We start from the raw sequence: 20,686 nt of genomic DNA on the forward strand, positions 1-20,686 counted from the left end.
TGGAGCAACTAATGCTAGTCACCAGTACAATCTCTTTGTGCCCTGATATCCGCGGTCTGCGTAGCATTGGCGTGCAGAGGAAGCCTCCCTGATTACGTACGAGTGAAGACGAGCATAGTGTATGCCGCGACACGGTCGTACTGCCTGTCACCGGAATGGACAGGCACACCGCCTGCAGGATGGCCTGGACGCCGCCCGTCAGCAGAGTGGACAGGGCACATTTAATGCTGAGGTGGCACATCGCTTGTCAGTGGAGTAGACATGGCACATTTAATGCTGAGGCGGCACATCACCTGCCAGTTTGACAGGCGGCGCGCCTCCTCCGCAATAAATGCAGAGGCCGCGCGGCTCAGAGGCCTTACGTCTGGTTCCGCCCGCTGGCTTACGACACGGGCAACAGCCACGTGGCAGCATCGGGTCTCCGCCTGAGCAGGGAATGGGAGCGCACGCGGTACGGTCCGGACACATGTCAGCACCGGACCCCCGCCTGGCCTTGATTAAGGCTTGGGTATTCTTTGCCTTGGAATCCCGGGACCCTGCTGTGAGTGGCCCGGACCCCCCTCCCTGAGGGGTCCGAGACCCATCCCAGGGGTCTGGTTTGTACCTGTGGAGATCCTGAACCTCGCCCGGAGGTCCAGGCAGCGCATCCAGGGGTCCGATACTTCCTTGTGGGGGTCCGGACCCACTGTTGCCACCTTGGAGTATATCGTCTCCTTTGACCACGTGGCGGCCCCGGAGTCGCCCACGTGGAGGGGTCGGGTGTTGTTCAACGCGTGACTAGGGATAGCCGCGCGGGTATCGTGTCTTCATACTATAGTAAGGGGTACCCCTGATTCAGGATACCGACAATCTAAGAACTGGTTTCTATTGTACCATATGATTCGCCCTTTCAACCAAACTAAGAACACCATGTGCTACAATAGAAACCAATTATTGGATACTGTTGTGGTCATCACATTGTATAAGAACTTTGTACTTTTATTGTTTTTAAATATAATGAACTTTATATTTTTGTAGTTTTTAATGTGATATGTATTTTTGATGTTTCCCTCTTTTCCATACTTTATTTGAATTAAAAGTCTGTTTCATTGTGTATATGCGTATGTAGAATAAAAGTTACCATGGGACTAATGTGACTGTAGGCTTATGGTAAAGGTTGTACGTTGAAAAGTTGTGATAGATAAATGATCAATAGTGTGATGGCGGTATATATAAGCCTGTAGTATTGGATCCGGCCTAAGACTAGGTGTACTCGAAAGACGTCGCTATTTTTGGCTCGATCTCACTTTTTAACTGAATTTCTAGATGACCCCGTTTTGTTTTATGTTATTTGAGACAACACGACTCTAAATTTCTCCTACAACATGCTAAACTAGTCCTATTTGTAAAGGATTCATTTACGAGAATGACCGTTGTGCTTCCGTTGTGTATGCAGATAAACATACAAATAAGAGTTATAAACCTTTAGATAATGATCTAACTGTAGATGTAACCATAGTTTTTGTTGGGATTTATTTTGATAAAGTTATGTAAGTTAATGGTGAGAGGACTTAAGTGTTAAATATGACATACGGTTGAATCACGATCTAAAAGTTAAAGAAACTCAAAGGGTGTTTGGTTTTTTGACTAAAATTTAGTTAGTGTCACATCGGTGTTTAAATGACAATTACAAATATTAAGTATAATCTAATTATCAAAACTAATTACATAGATGAAGATTAACGATGATATAATTTATTAACCATAATCTATCGATGATTAACAAATGTTTACTATAGCATTATATGTATTAAATAGATTTAATAAATTCGTCTTACCGTTTAGTCCTTATGTATACTTTCTCTGTTTTAAAATAATATTTGTTTTATCTCTTAGTTTTTATGTTATATTTAACTGTATGATAATAATTATAGACACATATATATAAGTATTGTACGTATCCACTAAAAAGTTAAATTGAATTTTATTTTGAGAGAGAGATGGAGTATAATTTTGTTTGTAATTGGACTATTTAACATTTTTTATTAGTACGCTTGTCGGGAATAAAGTTTAGCCCATTGTATTGTCGGGGCCTCAGCTCGTACGCTTGTACACCAGTTTCTCATTGCACAGCAAGCAATCGTTCCCTTCATTTGTTAAGAATTTAATAAAGAATGTACTGAAGCTTATCGAAAAAAGATATAGAGATAGAAAAAAAAGGTGTCGCTCGAAAAACAAAACCCGAACCTACGAACGAACGTGCCGCTTGTGGGTCCCCAGCTGTCATCGGCCTGCCTAGTAACCGTAGGCAGCGAGTAGCATTAAAATCTTCCAAAAATGAAACAGAAAAAAAAAATATAATAAGCTCCCTCTGGTTCCACCCGCACCACTTCACTCTTCTCCCTAAACACCTCTTCTCGTAGCCGGTAGATCTTCCGGGGTCGCCATCTCCGGCCACGGCGGCCGGCACTCGGAGTAACGCTGGAGCTCGAGGCGGTGGTCGGCGGCCATGTACAAGAATCAGCTGCAGGAGCTGGCGCAGCGGAGCTGCTTCAACCTGCCTTCTTACACGTGCCTGCGGGAGGGGCCCGACCATGCGCCGCGGTTCAAGGCGGCGGTGAACTTCAACGGGGAGCAGTTCGAGAGTCCCGGGTTCTTCACCACGCTCCGCCAAGCGGAGCACGCCGCCGCGGAGGTTGCGCTCGCCGCGCTCGCGCGACGCGGCCCGTCCTACTCGCTCGCCGCCCGCATCCTGGTAAGCCGCGCGCGAGGGCGCCTCCCTTGCCCTATCCTCGCCCGCTTGCTCCCCGCTTCCCTACGAATCGTTTCTCCTGTCCTGGTATTCATTTTTGTATTTATCGCTAGCTGTTCTTGTTTCAAACGCTTCTAGGTGGTGGAATCTGGGGATCTGCGGGTGTTTCTAGTCCGAGTATTGTTGATCGTTAATAGATCACTCGAACCATTTGCTACTGCAACTCATCACGGAATTCTCGTGGGCTATTCATTATCCAGGGCGAGTCGTTTGCGTTTGCTCGGGGCTAAAAATGGCGTCTCGTAGTTCATAACTCCCTTTCCAGCGCCGCGGCATGTATTTTATGTAATTTCAGCATAATGTTGGCGGTTTTGGAGAGATTAAGCAAGCCGTTGCCTTTGAATCGTTCTCGTAGTTTAATCCGATTTCTATGTTTTTTCTTCGAAAAAAACGAGCTAGGAATTCATAACTTGGAGAATCTGCTTGGATTGGGGCTCGTGAGCGGCATGAATTGCAGCTGATAATTGGTACGGGAAACCTGCAACTCTTTTTAGTGCCGAAAATTCCCGGTGCTTTTTTTTTGGCTGTATTAGGCGATTCCTTTGATTCCGAGAGAAAAGGTCGCAATACTCGAGTCCGGTTATTTTTTTCCAGACACCGGGTTAAAAAAAAACTCGTCCTCATCTTTTATTTTATATCCAAAATACAATCATATCCTGCTCTTGCCACTGCAGTTTCGTCTTGTATTATGTGGGCGCGGATTAGTTAATGAACAGAGCTTAGTTCCCACTCTACGCGATGGATGTACTAAGCGCAATCAAGCCTCTTAACTTGTTCGTAATCGTACCTGTGCCGGCAATTAATTTTAACACGCCAGTATTACTTTAATCCCTCGTTAGATGTGCTCTCGCGCCGTAACGGCGACGGTGCTTCAGACAACAGACCCCGCAATAACTGCCAATTAGAAAATCCTTACAGCTTCGGTATTACCGCTAGGGTTTCGTCCGTCGCCGCATCGTTATTGGCGGTAGACTTCGAAAGTCTGCGTGCCATTAATTGCTAAACGCCGATTAGCCGAACCTGTCCATCAATGGGCACATTGATGGGGGTGGAATTAAAAAGTTGCCGCGTACACTTGACTTGGAATCCCAGTTGCAAATGCAGGGTACGGCAGTACACACGGGGTTTTTTTAACCGAACAGGAATAACCAGCGCGTGGAACTGTCAGTGTGAAACGGTGGGGAAGGGGGATTTGGTTTCGGTCTTTATAGTGGTGGTATGGTATTAATGCGAGTGGGTGGAGGGAATTGAATTGGAGACCACCCGCACCTAACCGGGGCATCGCAGGTCAAATGCCGGTGGGCCCGGTAGTTTAGTGGCAGGCAGGCCCCTCGCAGTCCACCACGGGGCAAGGGCAGTGACAGTGAGAAGGGTGGTGCTGGTGCTGGTTGCGCCTATGCGTTGTATCTTTTCCCGATACGGTCAGGTCAGCCATGGGGTGCTGCTAGTGCTAGGGGCCAGCTTGCTACCACAAGTGCGCCTCCACTCCCTAGTGCTTTGATTGCTATCCAGCGTCTGGGCTTTGGTTGGCTTCGAATTGATCTGTGGATGAATGGGACAACGCGGGTGTGTCTGCTGGTACTAGTGTGGAGACGTCGCTTTGCTCCCCGCCTTTTAGGCAGGGTTCTTGGAATCTTGGTGCAGGACTGCGGGCCGAGTGCGATGGAGGCCTTGTTGAATGGTGGGTGTTCTTGTCGGTCTGCCGTCTGCGTTCTGCACAGAGGTTGTTCTGTGGAATTTTTTGTGTTTGGATTGTGACAACATGATAAAAAAGCAGCTACTTTTTGGCCAGAATTTTTAAAAAGGCTGATCAGGAATTGGGTGGCAGAGGGGGTCTGATTCTGATTTTTTTAATTCTTTCTGTTCTTACTTGGATTTGTCGATTAAAATGAGGTGGCTTACAGTGACATGGTCCTGTGTTATCATGTAAGTTCAGATTGGTCACCAAGTAGACAGGTTACTATCGCTGGTCATTGTATATTTGGATGGTTTTTATGCTGTTAGTACTGACTGCTGAGTAGGGTGGTTTCTACAATCACTTTGGACATTGGGTCAACAAAATGTTAGGCATAGTCAATGATTCTCATAGCGGACTATCTTTGGTGTTTGGGGGTGGCGGAGGAGGGCGGGATGGGTTTAGAAAAAGTTTGTCTGGAGTATCACAGAAAGTGATTCACCTGGTTGGAGGATTGCTGTTTCACTGGGATGTGATCATTGAAAAATATTTAGCTCTTCTAGATCGAAATCAAAGAAAGTGAGAACTTCATAGACAATCACGCTTTGGTATGTGGTGGTAAATAATAACTAGCTGCAATTAGACTGCTCCAAGTTCTAGCTCTAGCGTGGAGCTGTACTTTATAATTAAATTTAAATAGTTTTAAAAATATTTTTAATCCAAATAATAAATAAAATGACTTATCTAAATGTCTTCTAAAAGTTTATAACTCCAGCTCCACACGATTTTCCAAAGCACCTAATGACCTGCTCCACCAAATTTTGTGGAGTTGGAGCAATCCCAACACACCCTAAACATGGAGCTCATACTCGTGCAGATTGGAAATGTATCATGCCATGGAAATTATAACATCCATGTCTTCTTATGAAAAGAATATGTGAAGGTTCATAGATCTTACCTTGTACCATTGTACAAGTAGCTTCTCACTACGTGGTCTCATTGATTTTTCATGGTCAGCTTACATTCTCTCCTTCAGCTGATGATGGCATTATTGTCTAAAACCTTTTGTACCAGTATACTGAGAACTGATCTAAAAGAAATGCTATTTTATTTATATTGGCCAGCTTATATCCATTATCTGCTTGTTTAATTTTTGAACTGAATCACGGTTTTGCGAATTGGATTAGTACTTTAGCAGATAGTAGATGTCCCTTTGTAATCGTTGCCTCTTATATTCTGTTAGTGGACAGCTCAACTACCACTTCAACTTATTTGAGAATCGTTTGAATCATAATCCTTGCGGTCGAAGTACTATGTGAGTAGCGTTGTCTTGATTGAGAAGTCATCTTCCTTAGCATTCTATAGAGGCCCATATTTTTTTTCCCGATTCAATTACTTTTGTTTCAATGGTCAGTAATAACAGCTTTTAACTAACTAAAATGCATAATGTTGGGCCCTTAATAATTTCTTTTGTTTTCCCTGTAAAAAATTTTCTAGCACCTGACTGTTGGGCCTTAATATTTTTATTGATTGATTATTCTTTATTCTTCATAGGATGTTGCATCCTCAGCTTCTATTCATTGATTTATAGTAATTTCATTCACTTGCTTATGGTTATGATTTATGTTACACAGGACGAAACAGGGGTTTATAAAAATCTTCTGCAGGAAGTGGCTCAAAGAGTTGGGGCGCCATTGCCATTGTATACAACAGAGCGATCTGGCCTTGGCCACCTTCCGGTTTTCACATGCACAGTAGAGCTAGCTGGTATCACATTTGCAGGTGATCCTGCTAAGAATAAGAAACAGGCTGAAAAAAATGCTGCTTCAGCTGCATGGTCAGCACTGAAACAATGTGAGTATCACTTTTTGTGTTCTGTGCATTGCATATCGATGAAAAAAAAGTTGTAGCTCGGTTGCTTGATTTATGTTTGTCTGCAATAACTATACTTGACAAAAAGAGAAGTATTGCAACTTGGTTAAAAATGGTACAACCATGGCTTGAAAAGATATTTTTTAGGTTAGGATATGGATATTGACTCAATCTTCACTCAGTAATTTATCATGAGAAATTTGAGCTAATTTCGAACTAATTATTATATTTTTTTGTCAACTCCAGTCATCCAACCTTTGCAGTTTCGTGATATCTCATCTCTAGCATTATTGCTACTTATTCGATTGGAGTATATGTTCAGAATTCATTTGGAACCCCTTCACAAAGCTAAAAATGAATTAGTTTGTCTTCCCTTAATACTTAAAAAGCCATGGTAGTGTGAATAGCTAAGCAGTAGGTTAGCAGCTGGTTTCACTTACTATGCTAGTGGTATTGTACCAAGTTTATCTTGTACATTATGCATGTTTCTGTTTGGTCTTGTTGAAAGAAATGAGAAAGGATTGGCAAACATCTTGGGATATCATTGTCTATTTATACATTGACGCCGTTCTCACACTGTTCCATAAATCTGCAACAGTGGTACGCGAGGAGGTGAATTCATCCAATGAGCCAGAAAACATTGATGAGCAGGAGCAGATCAGGATCGCCCGAGCCCTCCTCAATTATCGCTTGAAGGAGAAGATGGCGATGGCCAACTACCCTCATGTTTCACCATTCCCCAAGAAATTTCCCATGCAGCAAGAGCGGAAGCCTTGTTTGGGTCAATCTTGTCAATCCAGCCACTCGAAGATTCTCCCTTTATTCCGCCCTAAACCTAATTCAAGACCAAAGTCGCCAGCATCCACCGACGGTGTGTCGAAAACGCCTGGGCGGACGGTTGAGAGCCTAGTAGATCAAAGTCCCAGGTCAAGATTTCCAGCTGCAGAGGCAGCTCCCTATGTGCCAGTTGGGCACTACCGCCGTATACCTTGCCATAACATGGCTCCTTCCGTCACAATTAGGACCGCTGTTCCTGTCTTCTCTGCTCCACCTCTCCCACCTCCCCCTGCACGCCTGCAGCAGCTCCCTCCACTCATGAGCCACCCACCGCCCATTCGGATGGCATCCCCAGTCCGCATGAGGCCAGCGCCAGCCTCTCCAATGTTTGCCTCCTCATCTCCAGTTCAAGTGCCGAAACCTGTGATGCCTGTTCAGCTGAAGGATGTGCAAGATCACCCAAGGAAGGAAGCAGTTCCACTTCCACCTGTGATCCCTGTTCAGGTGAAGGATGCGCAATGCCGACCAAGGAAGAGCTCCATGTCTCCCGTGATTCCTGTCCCAGTAAAGGACGCACAGCGCCGGCCTGCCGCAATCCCAGTGCAGATGAAGGACGTGCAAACCCAAGCCCCAAAGGAACCGCTGGCAGCTCCAATTCCAGCAGCCAGGCCTTCAGTTATGACCGACACGCCTGCCCAAGTCAAGGAAGCTTCAGCTGGTGCTACCAGCGAGGCGCCATCGTCTGCTACTGGCAATAACGCTGCTGTGGAATGCAGTGCATCATCGGAAACTGTCTTGGCAAGGCAATCTGGGGCTGCGGATGAGGACACGCTGGTACTAATGCGGAAGCTAAGCATGAGGCCCGAGGCTCAATCAGCGGCAGAGGCAGCCACCACCATGCGGTTGGAGACCAATTGACTTGATATAAAAAAAATGCGCGCCGCCATCTTCTCCCAGATTTTGTAATTATAGCCGCCTCCCGTGCACATCCCCGTTCTGTTTTAGTTCTTGTATGCCTTGGGTTTCGGATTAGGGCTGTCTGGGCAACCTGCATTGTGGTTGGTAGGAAGGAACACCTAGTTTTTTTTTTTTTTTGGTCTGTTGAGAAGAGAGAGAGAGAAAAAAAACAATGAGGTGGTGGTGGTAGGTGGCTTGCCCAGTGTTTTTAGTTGGAGACGGTTATACTTCCCTGGACATGCAGTTGGTCTGCTTTTTTTTACCCCCAATGATGAGGCGGGCTGTGCGGTGCCTCTAGGGAAGGAAGGATTCTGATGAGGCGGCAGTTACATCTAACTTATTATTGTCGGTCTGCCGTAACCATGTTCAGCTTTTTTCTCTCTCTCCCAGTAGTAGCACCATGCAAATGATGGTGCATTAGTGGCTGGCTGGTGTAGTATGATGAGAGGTTTTTTTTTCCTTTCTCTCTACTGCTTTTCGTCCTGGCTACGATGATGAAAGAAATAACGGTGCAAAGTGGTAGATTTTCTGTTGCGCGTCGTCCTTGTAGGGATCGTCTGAACGACGCAGACGTGCTGCTGCAGACTGCAGTCCAGTGCACAAGAGGCCAGGCAGAGATTGGCCGTGACGTTGGTCGGTCCTCCAGCCCTTTTAGCAACCGAACTTGGGAGTTGGGACCACGCCTGCCTGTTGATCTCGCTCGGTCATGTGCTTTGCACATCTCGCCATCGTCCTAAAGTGCTGAAAAGAGAGAAAAAAAATGTGCTTGGTTCGATCGTGAGTCGTGACCACATACCAGACACTTGGCTTCTGATGAATTGATGATGAGACGATCCGAACCGCATCATCTCCGCCAGAGGCGGACCCAGGATAAAACGGGAGTGAGGACACACTTGTGAGGACGAGTACCAAAATAATAGAGTGAGGGCATCTAAGTTAGGTTGAGCAGAGGACCTAATGGTGAAAAAATGTGCTATACTAATTACGGGAGAAAAATGAGCGAGGGCCTGTGCCCTCACTCCTACCAACGTAGGTCCGCCCCTGATCTCCGCTCCTTTTCTTTCGTTCTTTCTCCATGGGAACGAACGAACAAAACGCGCTGAACTGCACTGGGACCCAGGCAGGCGGCGGGCACTGGCAGGGCATGCCGAGCCGAGCATGTATGTGTGCGGCCTGATGATCTCAAGTTCTCAACAATGACAGACAAACGCTGGCCCTGTGGGCTGTGGCGCCTGCCGCGGCGGTTCCTGCCCATTTGACCTGCCCTGCCTACAGCGTGCCGACGCAGCGCACGGGAACAAGCCAATCGAAAGCGATGCCGTAGGATACGCCCGTCGCCGTCGAAAGTGGCAACTTACGCCTTGGCCGCTCGCCGGCGCGTCCAAACAAACCCGCCAGTCGCTGTTCGCTTGCTGTTCTGCTGCACTGCACACCTCGGCGGTCGAGACTTTTGCCATTATAAAACACGGCATATTTGGTTTCGTCGAAACGGAGGCGTTGGCGAGGGTTTCGACGATATGGAGATACACAGAAGGGCGAAGACGCTGAAATGTACTCATAATCGTTATTAGCTGTTAGGGACAACCACTAAGCTTTCTCCGTCTGCGTCCGTCTGCGTCCATCTGCGCACCGTCCTCTTTCTCCATTCTCCATTTGCCGTTCTATCTGAGCTCCGTCGTGCAAACCTCGTAGACAGGGCTACTACCACTGCTCGCACTGCTACTCGTAGGGTGCCAGACGACGAAGCTGGTATAAAGCGCCCGCGCCACCAACTCCCTTGTCCGCACACCGCGGGAGAGGAGCGGCCGCACCGGGCAGGGGACGCGGCATGGGCGGCTATCCGCGCGGCGGTGGCGTCGGTCGCGGCGCCGCTGGGGTCGCGGGACTTCAGGACGAGGAGCTGATAGTCGCCTAGAGGGGGGTGAATAGGGCGAAACTGAAATTTACAAATATAAACACAACTACAAGCCGGGTTAGCGTTAGAAATAAAAACCGAGTCCGCGAGAGGGTGAAAAACAAATCTCAAGCGAGTAAAGCGGTGAGACACACGGATTTGTTTTACCGAGGTTCGGTTCTCGCAAACCTACTCCCCGTTGAGGAGCCCACAAAGGCCGGGTCTCTTTCAACCCTTCCCTCTCTCAAACGGTCCCTCGAACCGAGTGAGCTTCTCTTCTCAAATCACTTGGGAATCAAACTTCCCGCAAGGACCACCACACAATTGGTGTCTCTTGCCTCAATTACAAGTGAGTGTTTGATCACAAGAAAGAATGCGAAAGAAAAGAAGCGATCCAAGCGCAAGAGCTCAAATGAACACTCCAAATCAGTCTCTCTAGTCACTAAGGCTTTGTGTGGAGTTGGGAGAGGATTTGATCTCTTTGTTGTGCTTTGCAATGAATGCTAGCTTTTGTATAGTGGTTGGAAGCTGGAAAACTTGGATGACTTGAATGTGGGGGTGGTTGGGGTATTTATAGCCCCAACCACCAAACTTGACCGTTGGTGGAGGCTGTCTGTTCGATGGCGCACCGGACAGTCCGGTGCACACCGGACATGTCCGGTGCCCCAGCCACGTCACCAATGCCGTTGGATTCCGACCGTTGGAGCTTCTGACTTCTGGGCCCGCCTGGTTGTCCGGTGCACACCGGTCATGTACTGTTCATTGTCCGGTGCGCCAGTATGGGCGTGCCTGACTTCTGCGCGCGCAGCGCGCGCATTTAATGCGTCGCAGGTAGCCGTTGGCGCCGAAATAGCCGTTGCCCCGCTGTTACACCGGACAGTCCGGTGTACACTGGACAGTCCGGTGAATTATAGCGGAGCGGCTGAAGTGAATTCCCGAGGCTGACGAGTTCCGGAGGCCATCTTTCCTTGGAGCACCGGACATGTCCGGTGTACACCGGAAAGTCCGGTGAATTATAGTGGAGTCGCCTCTGGAAATTCCCGAAGGTGGCAAGTTTGAGTTGGAGTCCTCTGGTGCACCGGACACTGTCCGGTGGTGCACTGGACAGTCCGGTGCCCCCAGACCAGAGGTGCCTTCGGTAGTCCCTTTGCTCCTTTGTTGAATCCAATATTTGATCTTTTTATTGGCTGAGTGTGAACCTGTTACACCTGTATAACTTATACACTAGAGCAAACTAGTTAGTCCAATTATTTGTGTTGGGCAATTCAACCACCAAAATTATTTAGGAACTAGGTGAAAGCCTAATTCCCTTTCAATCTCCCCCTTTTTGGTGATTGATGCCAACACAAACCAAAGCAAGTATAGAAATGCATAATTGAACTAGTTTGCTTAATGTAAGTGCAAAGGTTGCTTGGAATTGAGCCAATCTAAATACTTACAAGATATGCATGGATCGTTTCTTCGTTTTTAACATTTTGGACCACGCTTGCACCACATGTTTTGTTTTTGCAAACTCTTTTGTAAATTCTTTTCAAAGTTCTTTTGCAAATAGTCAAAGGTAAACGAATAAGATTTTGCAAAGCATTTTCAAGATTTGAAATTTTCTCCCCCTGTTTCAAATGCTTTTCCTTTGACTAAACAAAACTCCCTCTAAAAGAGATCCACCTCTTAGTGTTCAAGAGGGTTTTGATATATCCTTTTTGAAATACTACTTTCTCCCCCTTTTGAACATAATAAGATACCAATTGAAAATACTCTTTGAAAAACTAAGTTTTTGAAATTGGTGGTGGTGCGGTCCTTTTGCTTTGGGCTCATATTTTCTCCCCCTTTGGCATGAATCGCCAAAAACGGAATCATTAGAGCCCTTTAAGTACTTTCCTCCCCTTTGGTCATAAATAAATGAGTTAAGATTGTACCAAAGAAGAAGTCCTTTTACTTGGTGCTCATGTTTTCTCCCCCAAGAATGGAGAGTTGTTTGGAGTGATGGCGAGGGATGAGTTACGGAGTGGAAGCCTTTATCTTCGCCGAAGACTCCAATTCCCTTTCAATACACCTATGACTTGGTTTGAAATAGACTTGAAAACACATTAGTCATAGCATATGAAAGAGATATGATCAAAGGTATATAAATGAGCTATGTGTGCAATTTAGCAAAAGAAGTTTCTAGAATCAAGAATATTGAGCTCATGCCTAAGTTTGGTAAAAGTTTGTTTATCTAGTGGCTTGGTAAAGATACCGGCTAATTGATCTTTAGTGTTAATGTAAGAAATCTCGATATCTCCCTTTTGTTGGTGATCCCTAAGAAAATGATATCGAATGGCTATGTGTTTAGTGTGGCTATGCTCGACGGGATTGTCGGCCATTTTGATTGCACTCTCATTGTCACATAGCAAAGGAACTTTGGTTAGTTTGTAACCGTAGTCCCGCAGGGTTTGCCTCATCCAAAGTAATTGCGCGCAACAATGGCCTGCGGCAATGTACTCGGCTTCGGCGGTGGAAAGAGCAACCGAATTTTGCTTCTTTGAAGCCCAAGACACCAAGGATCTTCCCAAGAACTGGCAAGTCCCCGATGTGCTCTTCCTATTGATTTTACACCCCGCCCAATCGGCATCCGAATAGCCAATCAAATCAAATGTGGATCCCTGAGGGTACCAAAGACCAAACTTAGGAGTATGAGCTAAATATCTCAAGATTCGCTTTACGGCCGTAAGGTGGGATTCCTTATGGTCGGATTGGAATCTTGCACACATGCATACGGAAAGCATAATATCCGGTCGAGATGCACATAAATAGAGTAAAGAACCTATCATCGACCGGTATACCTTTTGATCCACGGACTTACCTCCCGTGTCGAGGTCGAGATGCCCATTGGTTCCCATGGGTGTCTTGATGGGTTTGGCATCCTTCATCCCAAACTTGTTTAGAATGTCTTGAGTATACTTCGTTTGGCTAATGAAGGTGCCCTCTTGGAGTTGCTTCACTTGAAATCCCAAGAAGTACTTCAACTCCCCCATCATAGACATCTCGAACTTTTGTGTCATGATCCTACTAAACTCTTCACATGTAGACTCGTTAGTAGACCCAAATATAATATCATCAACATAAATTTGGCATACGAACAAGTCATTTTCAAGAGTTTTAGTAAAGAGTGTAGGATCGGCCTTGCCGACTTTGAAGCCATTAGCGATAAGAAAATCTCTAAGGCATTCATACCATGCTCTTGGGGCTTGCTTGAGCCCGTAAAGTGCCTTAGAGAGCCTATAGACATGATTAGGGTACTCACTATCTTCAAAGCCGGGAGGTTGCTCAACATAGACCTCTTCCTTGATCGGTCCATTGAGGAAGGCACTTTTCACGTCCATTTGATAAAGCTTAAAGCCATGGTAAGTAGCATAGGCCAATAATATGCGAATTGACTCAAGCCTAGCTGCGGGTGCATAGGTTTCACCGAAATCCAAACCTTTGACTTGAGAGTATCCCTTGGCCACAAGTCGAGCTTTGTTCCTTGTCACCACACCATGCTCATCTTGCTTGTTGCGGAAGACCCATTTGGTTCCTACAACATTTTGATTAGGACGTGGAACTAAATGCCATACCTCATTTCTAGTGAAGTTGTTGAGCTCCTCTTGCATCGCCACCACCCAATCCGAATCTTGAAGTGCTTCCTCTACCTTGTGTGGCTCAATAGAGGAAACAAACGAGTAATGTTCACAAAAATGTGCAACACGAGATCTAGTAGTTACCCCCTTATGAATGTCGCCGAGGATGGTGTCGACGGGGTGATCTCGTTGGATTGCTTGGTGGACTCTCGGGTGTGGCGGCCTTGGTTCATCATCCTCCTTGTCTTGATCATTTGCATCTCCCCCTTGATCAATGCCGTCATCTTGAGGTGGCTCATTTGCTTGATCTTCTCCTTTATCAACTTGAGCCTCATTCTCATTTTGAGTCGGTGGAGATGCTTGCGTGGAGGAGGATGGTTGATCTTGTGTATTTGGAGGCTCTTCGGATTCCTTAGGACACACATCCCCAATGGACATGTTCCTTAGCGCGATGCATGGAGCCTCTTCAATACCTATCTCATCAAGATCAACTTGCTCTACTTGAGAGCGGTTAGTTTCATCAAACTCAACGTCACAAGAAACTTCAACAAGTCCAGAGGACTTGTTAAAGACTCTATATGCCCTTGTGTTTGAATCATATCCTAGTAAAAAGCCTTCTACAGTCTTAGGAGCAAATTTAGATTTTCTACCTCTTTTAACAAGAATAAAGCATTTGCTACCAAAGACTCTAAAATATGAAATGTTGGGCTTTTTATCGGTTAGGAGTTCGTATGATGTCTTCTTGAGGATTCGGTGTAGATACAACCGGTTGATGGCGTAGCAAGCGGTGTTGACCGCCTCGGCCCAAAACCGATCCGAAGTCTTGTACTCATCAAGCATGGTTCTTGCCATGTCCAATAGAGTCCGATTCTTCCTCTCCACTACACCATTTTGTTGTGGCGTGTAGGGAGAAGAGAACTCATGCTTGATGCCCTCCTCCTCAAGAAAACCTTCAATTTGAGAGTTCTTGAACTCCGTCCCGTTGTCGCTTCTTATTTTCTTGATCCTTAAGCCGAACTCATTTTGAGCTCGTCTCAAGAATCCCTTTAAGGTCTCTTGGGTTTGAGATTTTTCCTGCAAAAAGAATACCCAAGTGAAGCGAGAATAATCATCCACAATAACTAGACAGTACTTACTCCCGCCGATGCTTATGTAAGCGATCGGGCCGAATAGATCCATGTGTAGGAGCTCCAGTGGTCTGTCGGTCGTCATTATGTTCTTATGCGGATGATGAGCTCCAACTTGCTTTCCTGCTTGGCATGCGCTACAAATCCTGTCTTTCTCAAAATGAACATTTGTTAATCCCAAAATGTGTTCTCCCTTTAGAAGCTTGTGAAGATTCTTCATCCCAACATGGGCTAGTCGGCGGTGCCAGAGCCAACCCATGTTAGTCTTAGCAATTAAGCAAGTGTCGAGTTCAGCTCTATCAAAATCTACCAAGTATAACTGACCCTCTAACACTCCCTTAAATGCTATTGAATCATCACTTCTTCTAAAGACAGTGCCACCAATATCAGTAAAAAGACAGTTGTAGCCCATTTTGCATAATTGAGAAACGGAAAGCAAATTGTAATCTAATGAATCTACAAGAAAAACATTAGAAATGGAATGGTGAGGTGATATAGCAATTTTACCAAGACCTTTGACCAAACCCTGATTTCCATCCCCGAATGTAATAGCTCGTTGGGGATCTTGGTTTTTCTCGTAGGAGGAGAACATTTTCTTCTCCCCAGTTGATAGTCGCCTAGAGGGGGGGTGAATAGGGCGAAACTGAAATTTGCAAATATAAACACAACTACAAGCCGGGTTAGCGTTAGAAATAAAATCGAGTCCGCGAGAGAGGGCGCAAAACAAATCGCAAGCAAGTAAAGCGGTGAGACACACTGATTTGTTTTATCGAGGTTCGGTTCTCGCAAACCTACTCCCCGTTGAGGAGGCCACAAAGGCCGGGTCTCTTTCAACCCTTCCCTCTCTCAAACGGTCCCTCGGACCGAGTGAGCTTTTCTTCTTCTCAATCAAACGGGAACAAAACTTCCCCGCAAGGGCCACCACACAATTGGTGCCTCTTGCCTTGGTTACAATTGAGTTTTGATCACAAGAACAAGTGAGAAAGAAAGAAAGCAATCCAAGCGCAAGAGCTCAAAAGAACACGACAAATCTCTCTCTCTAATCACAAAAGGCTTGAGTGGAATTGGAGAGGATTTGATCTCTTTTGTTTGTCTAGAATTGAATGCTAGAGCTCTTGTAGTAGTTGGGAAGTGGAAAACTTGGATGCAATGAATGGTGGGGTGGTTGGGGTATTTATAGCCTCAACCACCAATTTGACCGTTGGTGGGAGCTCTCTGCTCGATGGTGCACCGGACAGTCCGGTGCACACCGGACAGTCCGGTGCACACCGGACAGTCCGGTGCCCACTGCCACGTCAACATTGCCGTTGGATTCTGACCGTTGGAGCTTCTGACTGTGGGCCCGCCTGGATGTCCGGTGTACACCGGACATGAACTGTTCATTGTCCGGTGCACCAGAATGGGCGCGCCTGACGACTGCGCGCCACTGGCGCGCATTGAATGCGCCTGCAGGTAGCCGTTGGCGCGGAAGTAGCCGTTGCTCCGTGGTTCACCGGACAGTCCGGTGTACACCGGACAGTCCGGTGAATTATAGCGGAGCGGCTTCAATCAAATTCCCGAAGGTAGCGAGTTCGAGCTGGAGTCCTCTGGCGCACCGGACACTGTCCGGTGTACACCGGACAGTCCGGTGCTCCCAGACCAGAGGGCCTTCGGTTGCCACTTTTGCTCCTTTATTGAATCCAGAACTTGGTCTTTTTATTGGCTGAGTGTGAACCTTTTATACCTGTATAATCTATACACTTGGGCAAACTAGTTAGTCCAAAGATTTGTGTTGGGCAATTCAACCACCAAAATTATATAGGAACTAGGTGTAAGCCTAATTCCCTTTCAATCTCCCCCTTTTTGGTGATTGATGCCAACACAAACCAAAGCAAATATAGAAGTGCATAATTGAACTAGTTTGCATAATGTAAGTGTAAAGGTTGCTTGAAATTGAGCCAATATAAATACTTACAAGATATGCATGGATTGTTTCTTTGTTTTTAACATTTTGGACCACGCTTGCACCACATGTTTTGTTTTTGCAAATTCTTTTGTAAATCCTTTTCAAAGTTCTTTTGCAAATAGTCAAAGGTAAATGAATAAGATTTTACAAAGCATTTTCAAGATTTGAAATTTTCTCCCCCTATTTCAAATGCTTTTCCTTTGGCTAAACAAAACTCCCCCTAAAAGAGATCCTCCTCTTAGTGTTCAAGAGAGTTTTGATATATCATTTTTGAACTCCCCCTTTTTGGCAAAATACCAATTGAAAAATTTAACACTAAGTTTTTGAAATTGGTGGTGGTGCGGTCCTTTTGCTTTGGGCTCATTTCTCCCCCTTTTTGGCATGAATCGCTAAAAACGGAATCATTAGAGCCCTCGAAGTGCTTTCTTCCCCTTTGGTCATAAGTAAATGAGTTAAGATTATACCAAAGTAGAAGTGCATGGAGTGGCGGCGAAGGATGAGTTACGGAGTGGAAGCCTTTGTCTTCGCCGAAGACTCCAATTCCCTTTCAATATACCTATGACTTGGTTTGAAATGGACTTGAAAACACATTAGTCATAGCATATGAAGGGGATATGATTAAAGGTATATAAATGAGATATGTGTGCAATCTAGCAAAAGAAGTTGCGAGAATCAAGAATATTAAGCTCATGCCTAAGTTTGATAAAGGATTGTTCATCAAGTGGCTTGGTAAAGATATCGGCTAATTGATCTTTAGTGTTAATGTAAGAAATCTCGATATCTCCCTTTTGTTGGTGATCCCTAAGAAAATGGTACCGGATGGCTATGTGTTTAGTGCGGCTATGCTCGACGGGATTGTCGGCCATTTTGATTGCACTCTCATTATCACATAGCAAAGGGACTTTGGTTAATTTGTAACCGTAGTCCCGCAGGGTTTGCCTCATCCAAAGCAATTGCGCGCAACAATGGCCTGCGGCAATATACTCGGCTTCGGCGGTGGAAAGAGCGACCGAATTTTGCTTCTTTGAAGCCCAAGACACCAAGGATCTTCCCAAGAACTGGCAAGTCCCCGATGTGCTCTTCCTATTGATTTTGCACCCCGCCCAATCGGCATCCGAATAACCAAGCAAATCAAATGTGGATCCCCGAGGGTACCAAAGCCCAAACTTAGGAGTATAAGCCAAATATCTCAAGATTCGTTTTACGGCCGTAAGGTGGGATTCCTTAGGGTCGGATTGGAATCTTGCACACATGCAAACGGAAAGCATAATGTCCGGTCGAGATGCACATAAATAGAGTAAAGAACCTATCATCGACCGGTATACCTTTTGATCCACGGACTTACCTCCCGTGTCGAGGTCGAGATGCCCATTAGTTCCCATGGGTGTCTTGATGGGTTTGGCATCCTTCATCCCAAACTTAGCAAGAATGTCTTGAGTGTACTTGGTTTGGCTAATGAAGGTGCCCTCTTGGAGTTGCTTGACTTGGAATCCTAGAAAATACTTCAACTCCCCCATCATAGACATCTCGAATTTCTGTGTCATAATCCTACTAAACTCTTCACAAGTAGATTCGTTAGTAGACCCAAATATAATATCATCAACATAAATTTGGCATACAAACAAATCATTCTCAAGTGTTTTAGTAAAGAGTGTAGGATCGGCCTTTCCGACTTTGAAGCCATTAGAAATAAGGAAATCTCTAAGGCATTCATACCATGCTCTTGGGGCTTGCTTAAGCCCATAAAGCGCCTTAGAGAGCCTATACACATGGTTAGGGTACTCACTGTCTTCAAAGCCGGGAGGTTGCTCAACATAGACCTCTTCCTTGATTGGTCCATTGAGGAAGGCACTTTTCACGTCCATTTGAAAAAGCTTAAAGCCATGGTAAGTAGCATAGGCCAATAATATTCGAATTGACTCAAGCCTAGCTACGGGTGCATAGGTTTCACCGAAATCCAAACCTTCGACTTGGGAGTATCCCTTGGCCACAAGTCGAGCTTTGTTCCTTGTCACCACACCATGCTCATCTTGCTTGTTGCGGAAGACCCATTTGGTTCCTACAACATTTTGATTAGGACGTGGAACTAAGTGCCATACCTCATTTCGAGTGAAGTTGTTGAGCTCCTCTTGCATCGCCACCACCCAATCCGAATCTTGAAGTGCCTCCTCTACCTTGTGTGGCTCAATAGAGGAAACAAACGAGTAATGTTCACAAAAATGTGCAACACGAGATCTAGTAGTTACCCCCTTATGAATATCGCCGAGGATGGTGTCGACGGGGTGATCTCGTTGGATTGCTTGGTGGACTCTTGGGTGTGGGGGTCTTTGTTCCTCATCCTCCTTGTCTTCATCAATTGCATCTTGATCAATATCGTCATCTTGAGGTGGCTCATTTGCTTGATCTTCTACTTCATCAACTTGAGCTTCATCCTCATTTTGAGTTGGTGGAGATGCTTGCGTGGAGGAGGATGGTTGATCTTGTGCAATTGGTGGCTCTTCGTATTCCTTAGGACACACATCCCCAATGGACATGTTCCTTAGCGCGATGCACGGAGCCTGTTCTTCACCTATCTCATCAAGATCAACTTGCTCTACTTGAGAGCCGTTAGTCTCATCAAACACAACGTCACAAGAAACTTCAACTAGTCCTGAGGACTTGTTAAAGACTCTATATGCCTTTGTGTTTGAATCATATCCTAGTAAAAAGCCTTCTACAGTCTTAGGAGCAAATTTTGATTTTCTACCTCTTTTAACAAGAATAAAGCATTTGCTACCAAAGACTCTAAAATATGAAATATTGGGCCTTTTACCGGTTAGGAGTTCGTATGATGTCTTCTTGAGGATTCGGTGTAGATACAACCGGTTGATGGCGTAGCAGGCGGTGTTGACCGCCTCGGCCCAAAACCGATCCGAAGTCTTGTACTCATCAAGCATGGTTCTTGCCATGTCCAATAGAGTTCGATTCTTCCTCTCCACTACACCATTTTGTTGTGGCGTGTAGGGAGAAGAGAACTCATGCTTGATGCCCTCCTCCTCAAGGAAGCCTTCAATTTGAGAGTTCTTGAACTCCGTCCCGTTGTCGCTTCTTATTGTCTTGATCCTTAAGTCGAACTCATTTTGAGCTCGTCTCAAGAATCTCTTTAAGGTCTCTTGGGTTTGAGATTTTTCCTGTAAAAAGAATACCCAAGTGAAGCGAGAATAATCATCCACAATAACTAGACAGTACTTACTCCCGCCGATGCTTATGTAAGCGATCGGCCCGAATAGATCCATATGTAGGAGTTCAAGCGGCCTGTCGGTTGTCATGATGTTCTTGTGTGGATGATGAGTACCAACTTGCTTCCCTGCTTGGCATGCGCTACAAATCCTGTCTTTCTCAAAATGAACATTTGTTAGTCCTAAAATGTGTTCTCCCTTTAGAAGCTTGTGAAGATTCTTCATCCCGACATGTGCTAGTCGGCGGTGCCAGAGCCAGCCCATGTTAGTCTTAGCAATTAAGCATGTGTCGAGTTCAGCTCTATCAAAATCTACCAAGTATAGCTGACCCTCTAACACACCCTTAAATGCTATTGAATCATCACTTCTTCTAAAGACAGTGACACCTATATCAGTGAATAGACAGTTGTAGCCCATTTTGCATAATTGAGATACAGAAAGCAAATTGTAATCTAAAGAATCTACAAGAAAAACATTAGAAATGGAATGGTCAGGTGATATAGCAATTTTACCAAGACCTTTGACCAAACCTTGATTTCCATCCCCGAATGTGATAGCTCGTTGGGGATCTTGGTTTTTCTCATATGAGGAGAACATCCTTTTCTCCCCTGTCATGTGGTTTGTGCACCCGCTGTCGAGTATCCAACTTGAGCCCCCGGATGCATAAACCTACAAAACAATTTTAGTTCTTGACTTTAGGTACCCAAACGGTTTTGGGTCCTTTGGCATTAGAAACAAGAACCTTGGGTACCCAAACACAAGTCTTGGAGCCCTTGTGTTTGCCCCCAACAAACTTGGCAACTACTTTGCCGGATTTGTTAGTCAAAACAT

General features: G+C 45.5%; 1 protein-coding gene across 2 annotated transcripts; it reads left to right on the plus strand.

Annotated features, from left to right (window-relative positions):
* Positions 1-2,380: 2,380 nt before the first annotated feature.
* Positions 2,381-8,441, plus strand: LOC100502483 (Double-stranded RNA-binding protein 2). Of its 2 annotated transcripts, none has more exons than NM_001196961.1 (3): positions 2,381-2,734; positions 6,101-6,320; positions 6,937-8,138. In NM_001196961.1, the coding sequence occupies exons 1-3, from the start codon at positions 2,489-2,491 to the stop codon at positions 8,031-8,033; spliced, it is 1,563 nt and encodes a 520-aa protein (NP_001183890.1). In that variant the 5' UTR covers positions 2,381-2,488; the 3' UTR covers positions 8,034-8,138. The 2 variants fall into 2 exon arrangements, with proteins under 2 accessions (NP_001183890.1, XP_008644239.1); XM_008646017.4 differs by lacking the exon at positions 2,381-2,734 and adding an exon at positions 2,767-4,472 and having other exon boundaries at positions 6,937-8,441.
* Positions 8,442-20,686: the final 12,245 nt, after the last annotated feature.

Source organism: Zea mays, chromosome 5 (genome assembly GCF_902167145.1).
Source record: "Zea mays cultivar B73 chromosome 5, Zm-B73-REFERENCE-NAM-5.0, whole genome shotgun sequence".
Taxonomy (NCBI): Eukaryota; Viridiplantae; Streptophyta; class Magnoliopsida; order Poales; family Poaceae; genus Zea; species Zea mays.

Excerpts from the sequence above, each read along its gene's own strand:
- LOC100502483 (NM_001196961.1), top strand. The coding sequence starts at position 2,489 with ATGTACAAGAATCAGCTGCAGGAGCTGGCGCAGCGGAGCTGCTTCAAC. Across the intron at positions 2,735-6,100 it reads CGCTCGCCGCCCGCATCCTG|GACGAAACAGGGGTTTATAA; the intron begins GTAAGCCGCGCG and ends TATGTTACACAG. Across the intron at positions 6,321-6,936 it reads ATGGTCAGCACTGAAACAAT|TGGTACGCGAGGAGGTGAAT; the intron begins GTGAGTATCACT and ends AATCTGCAACAG.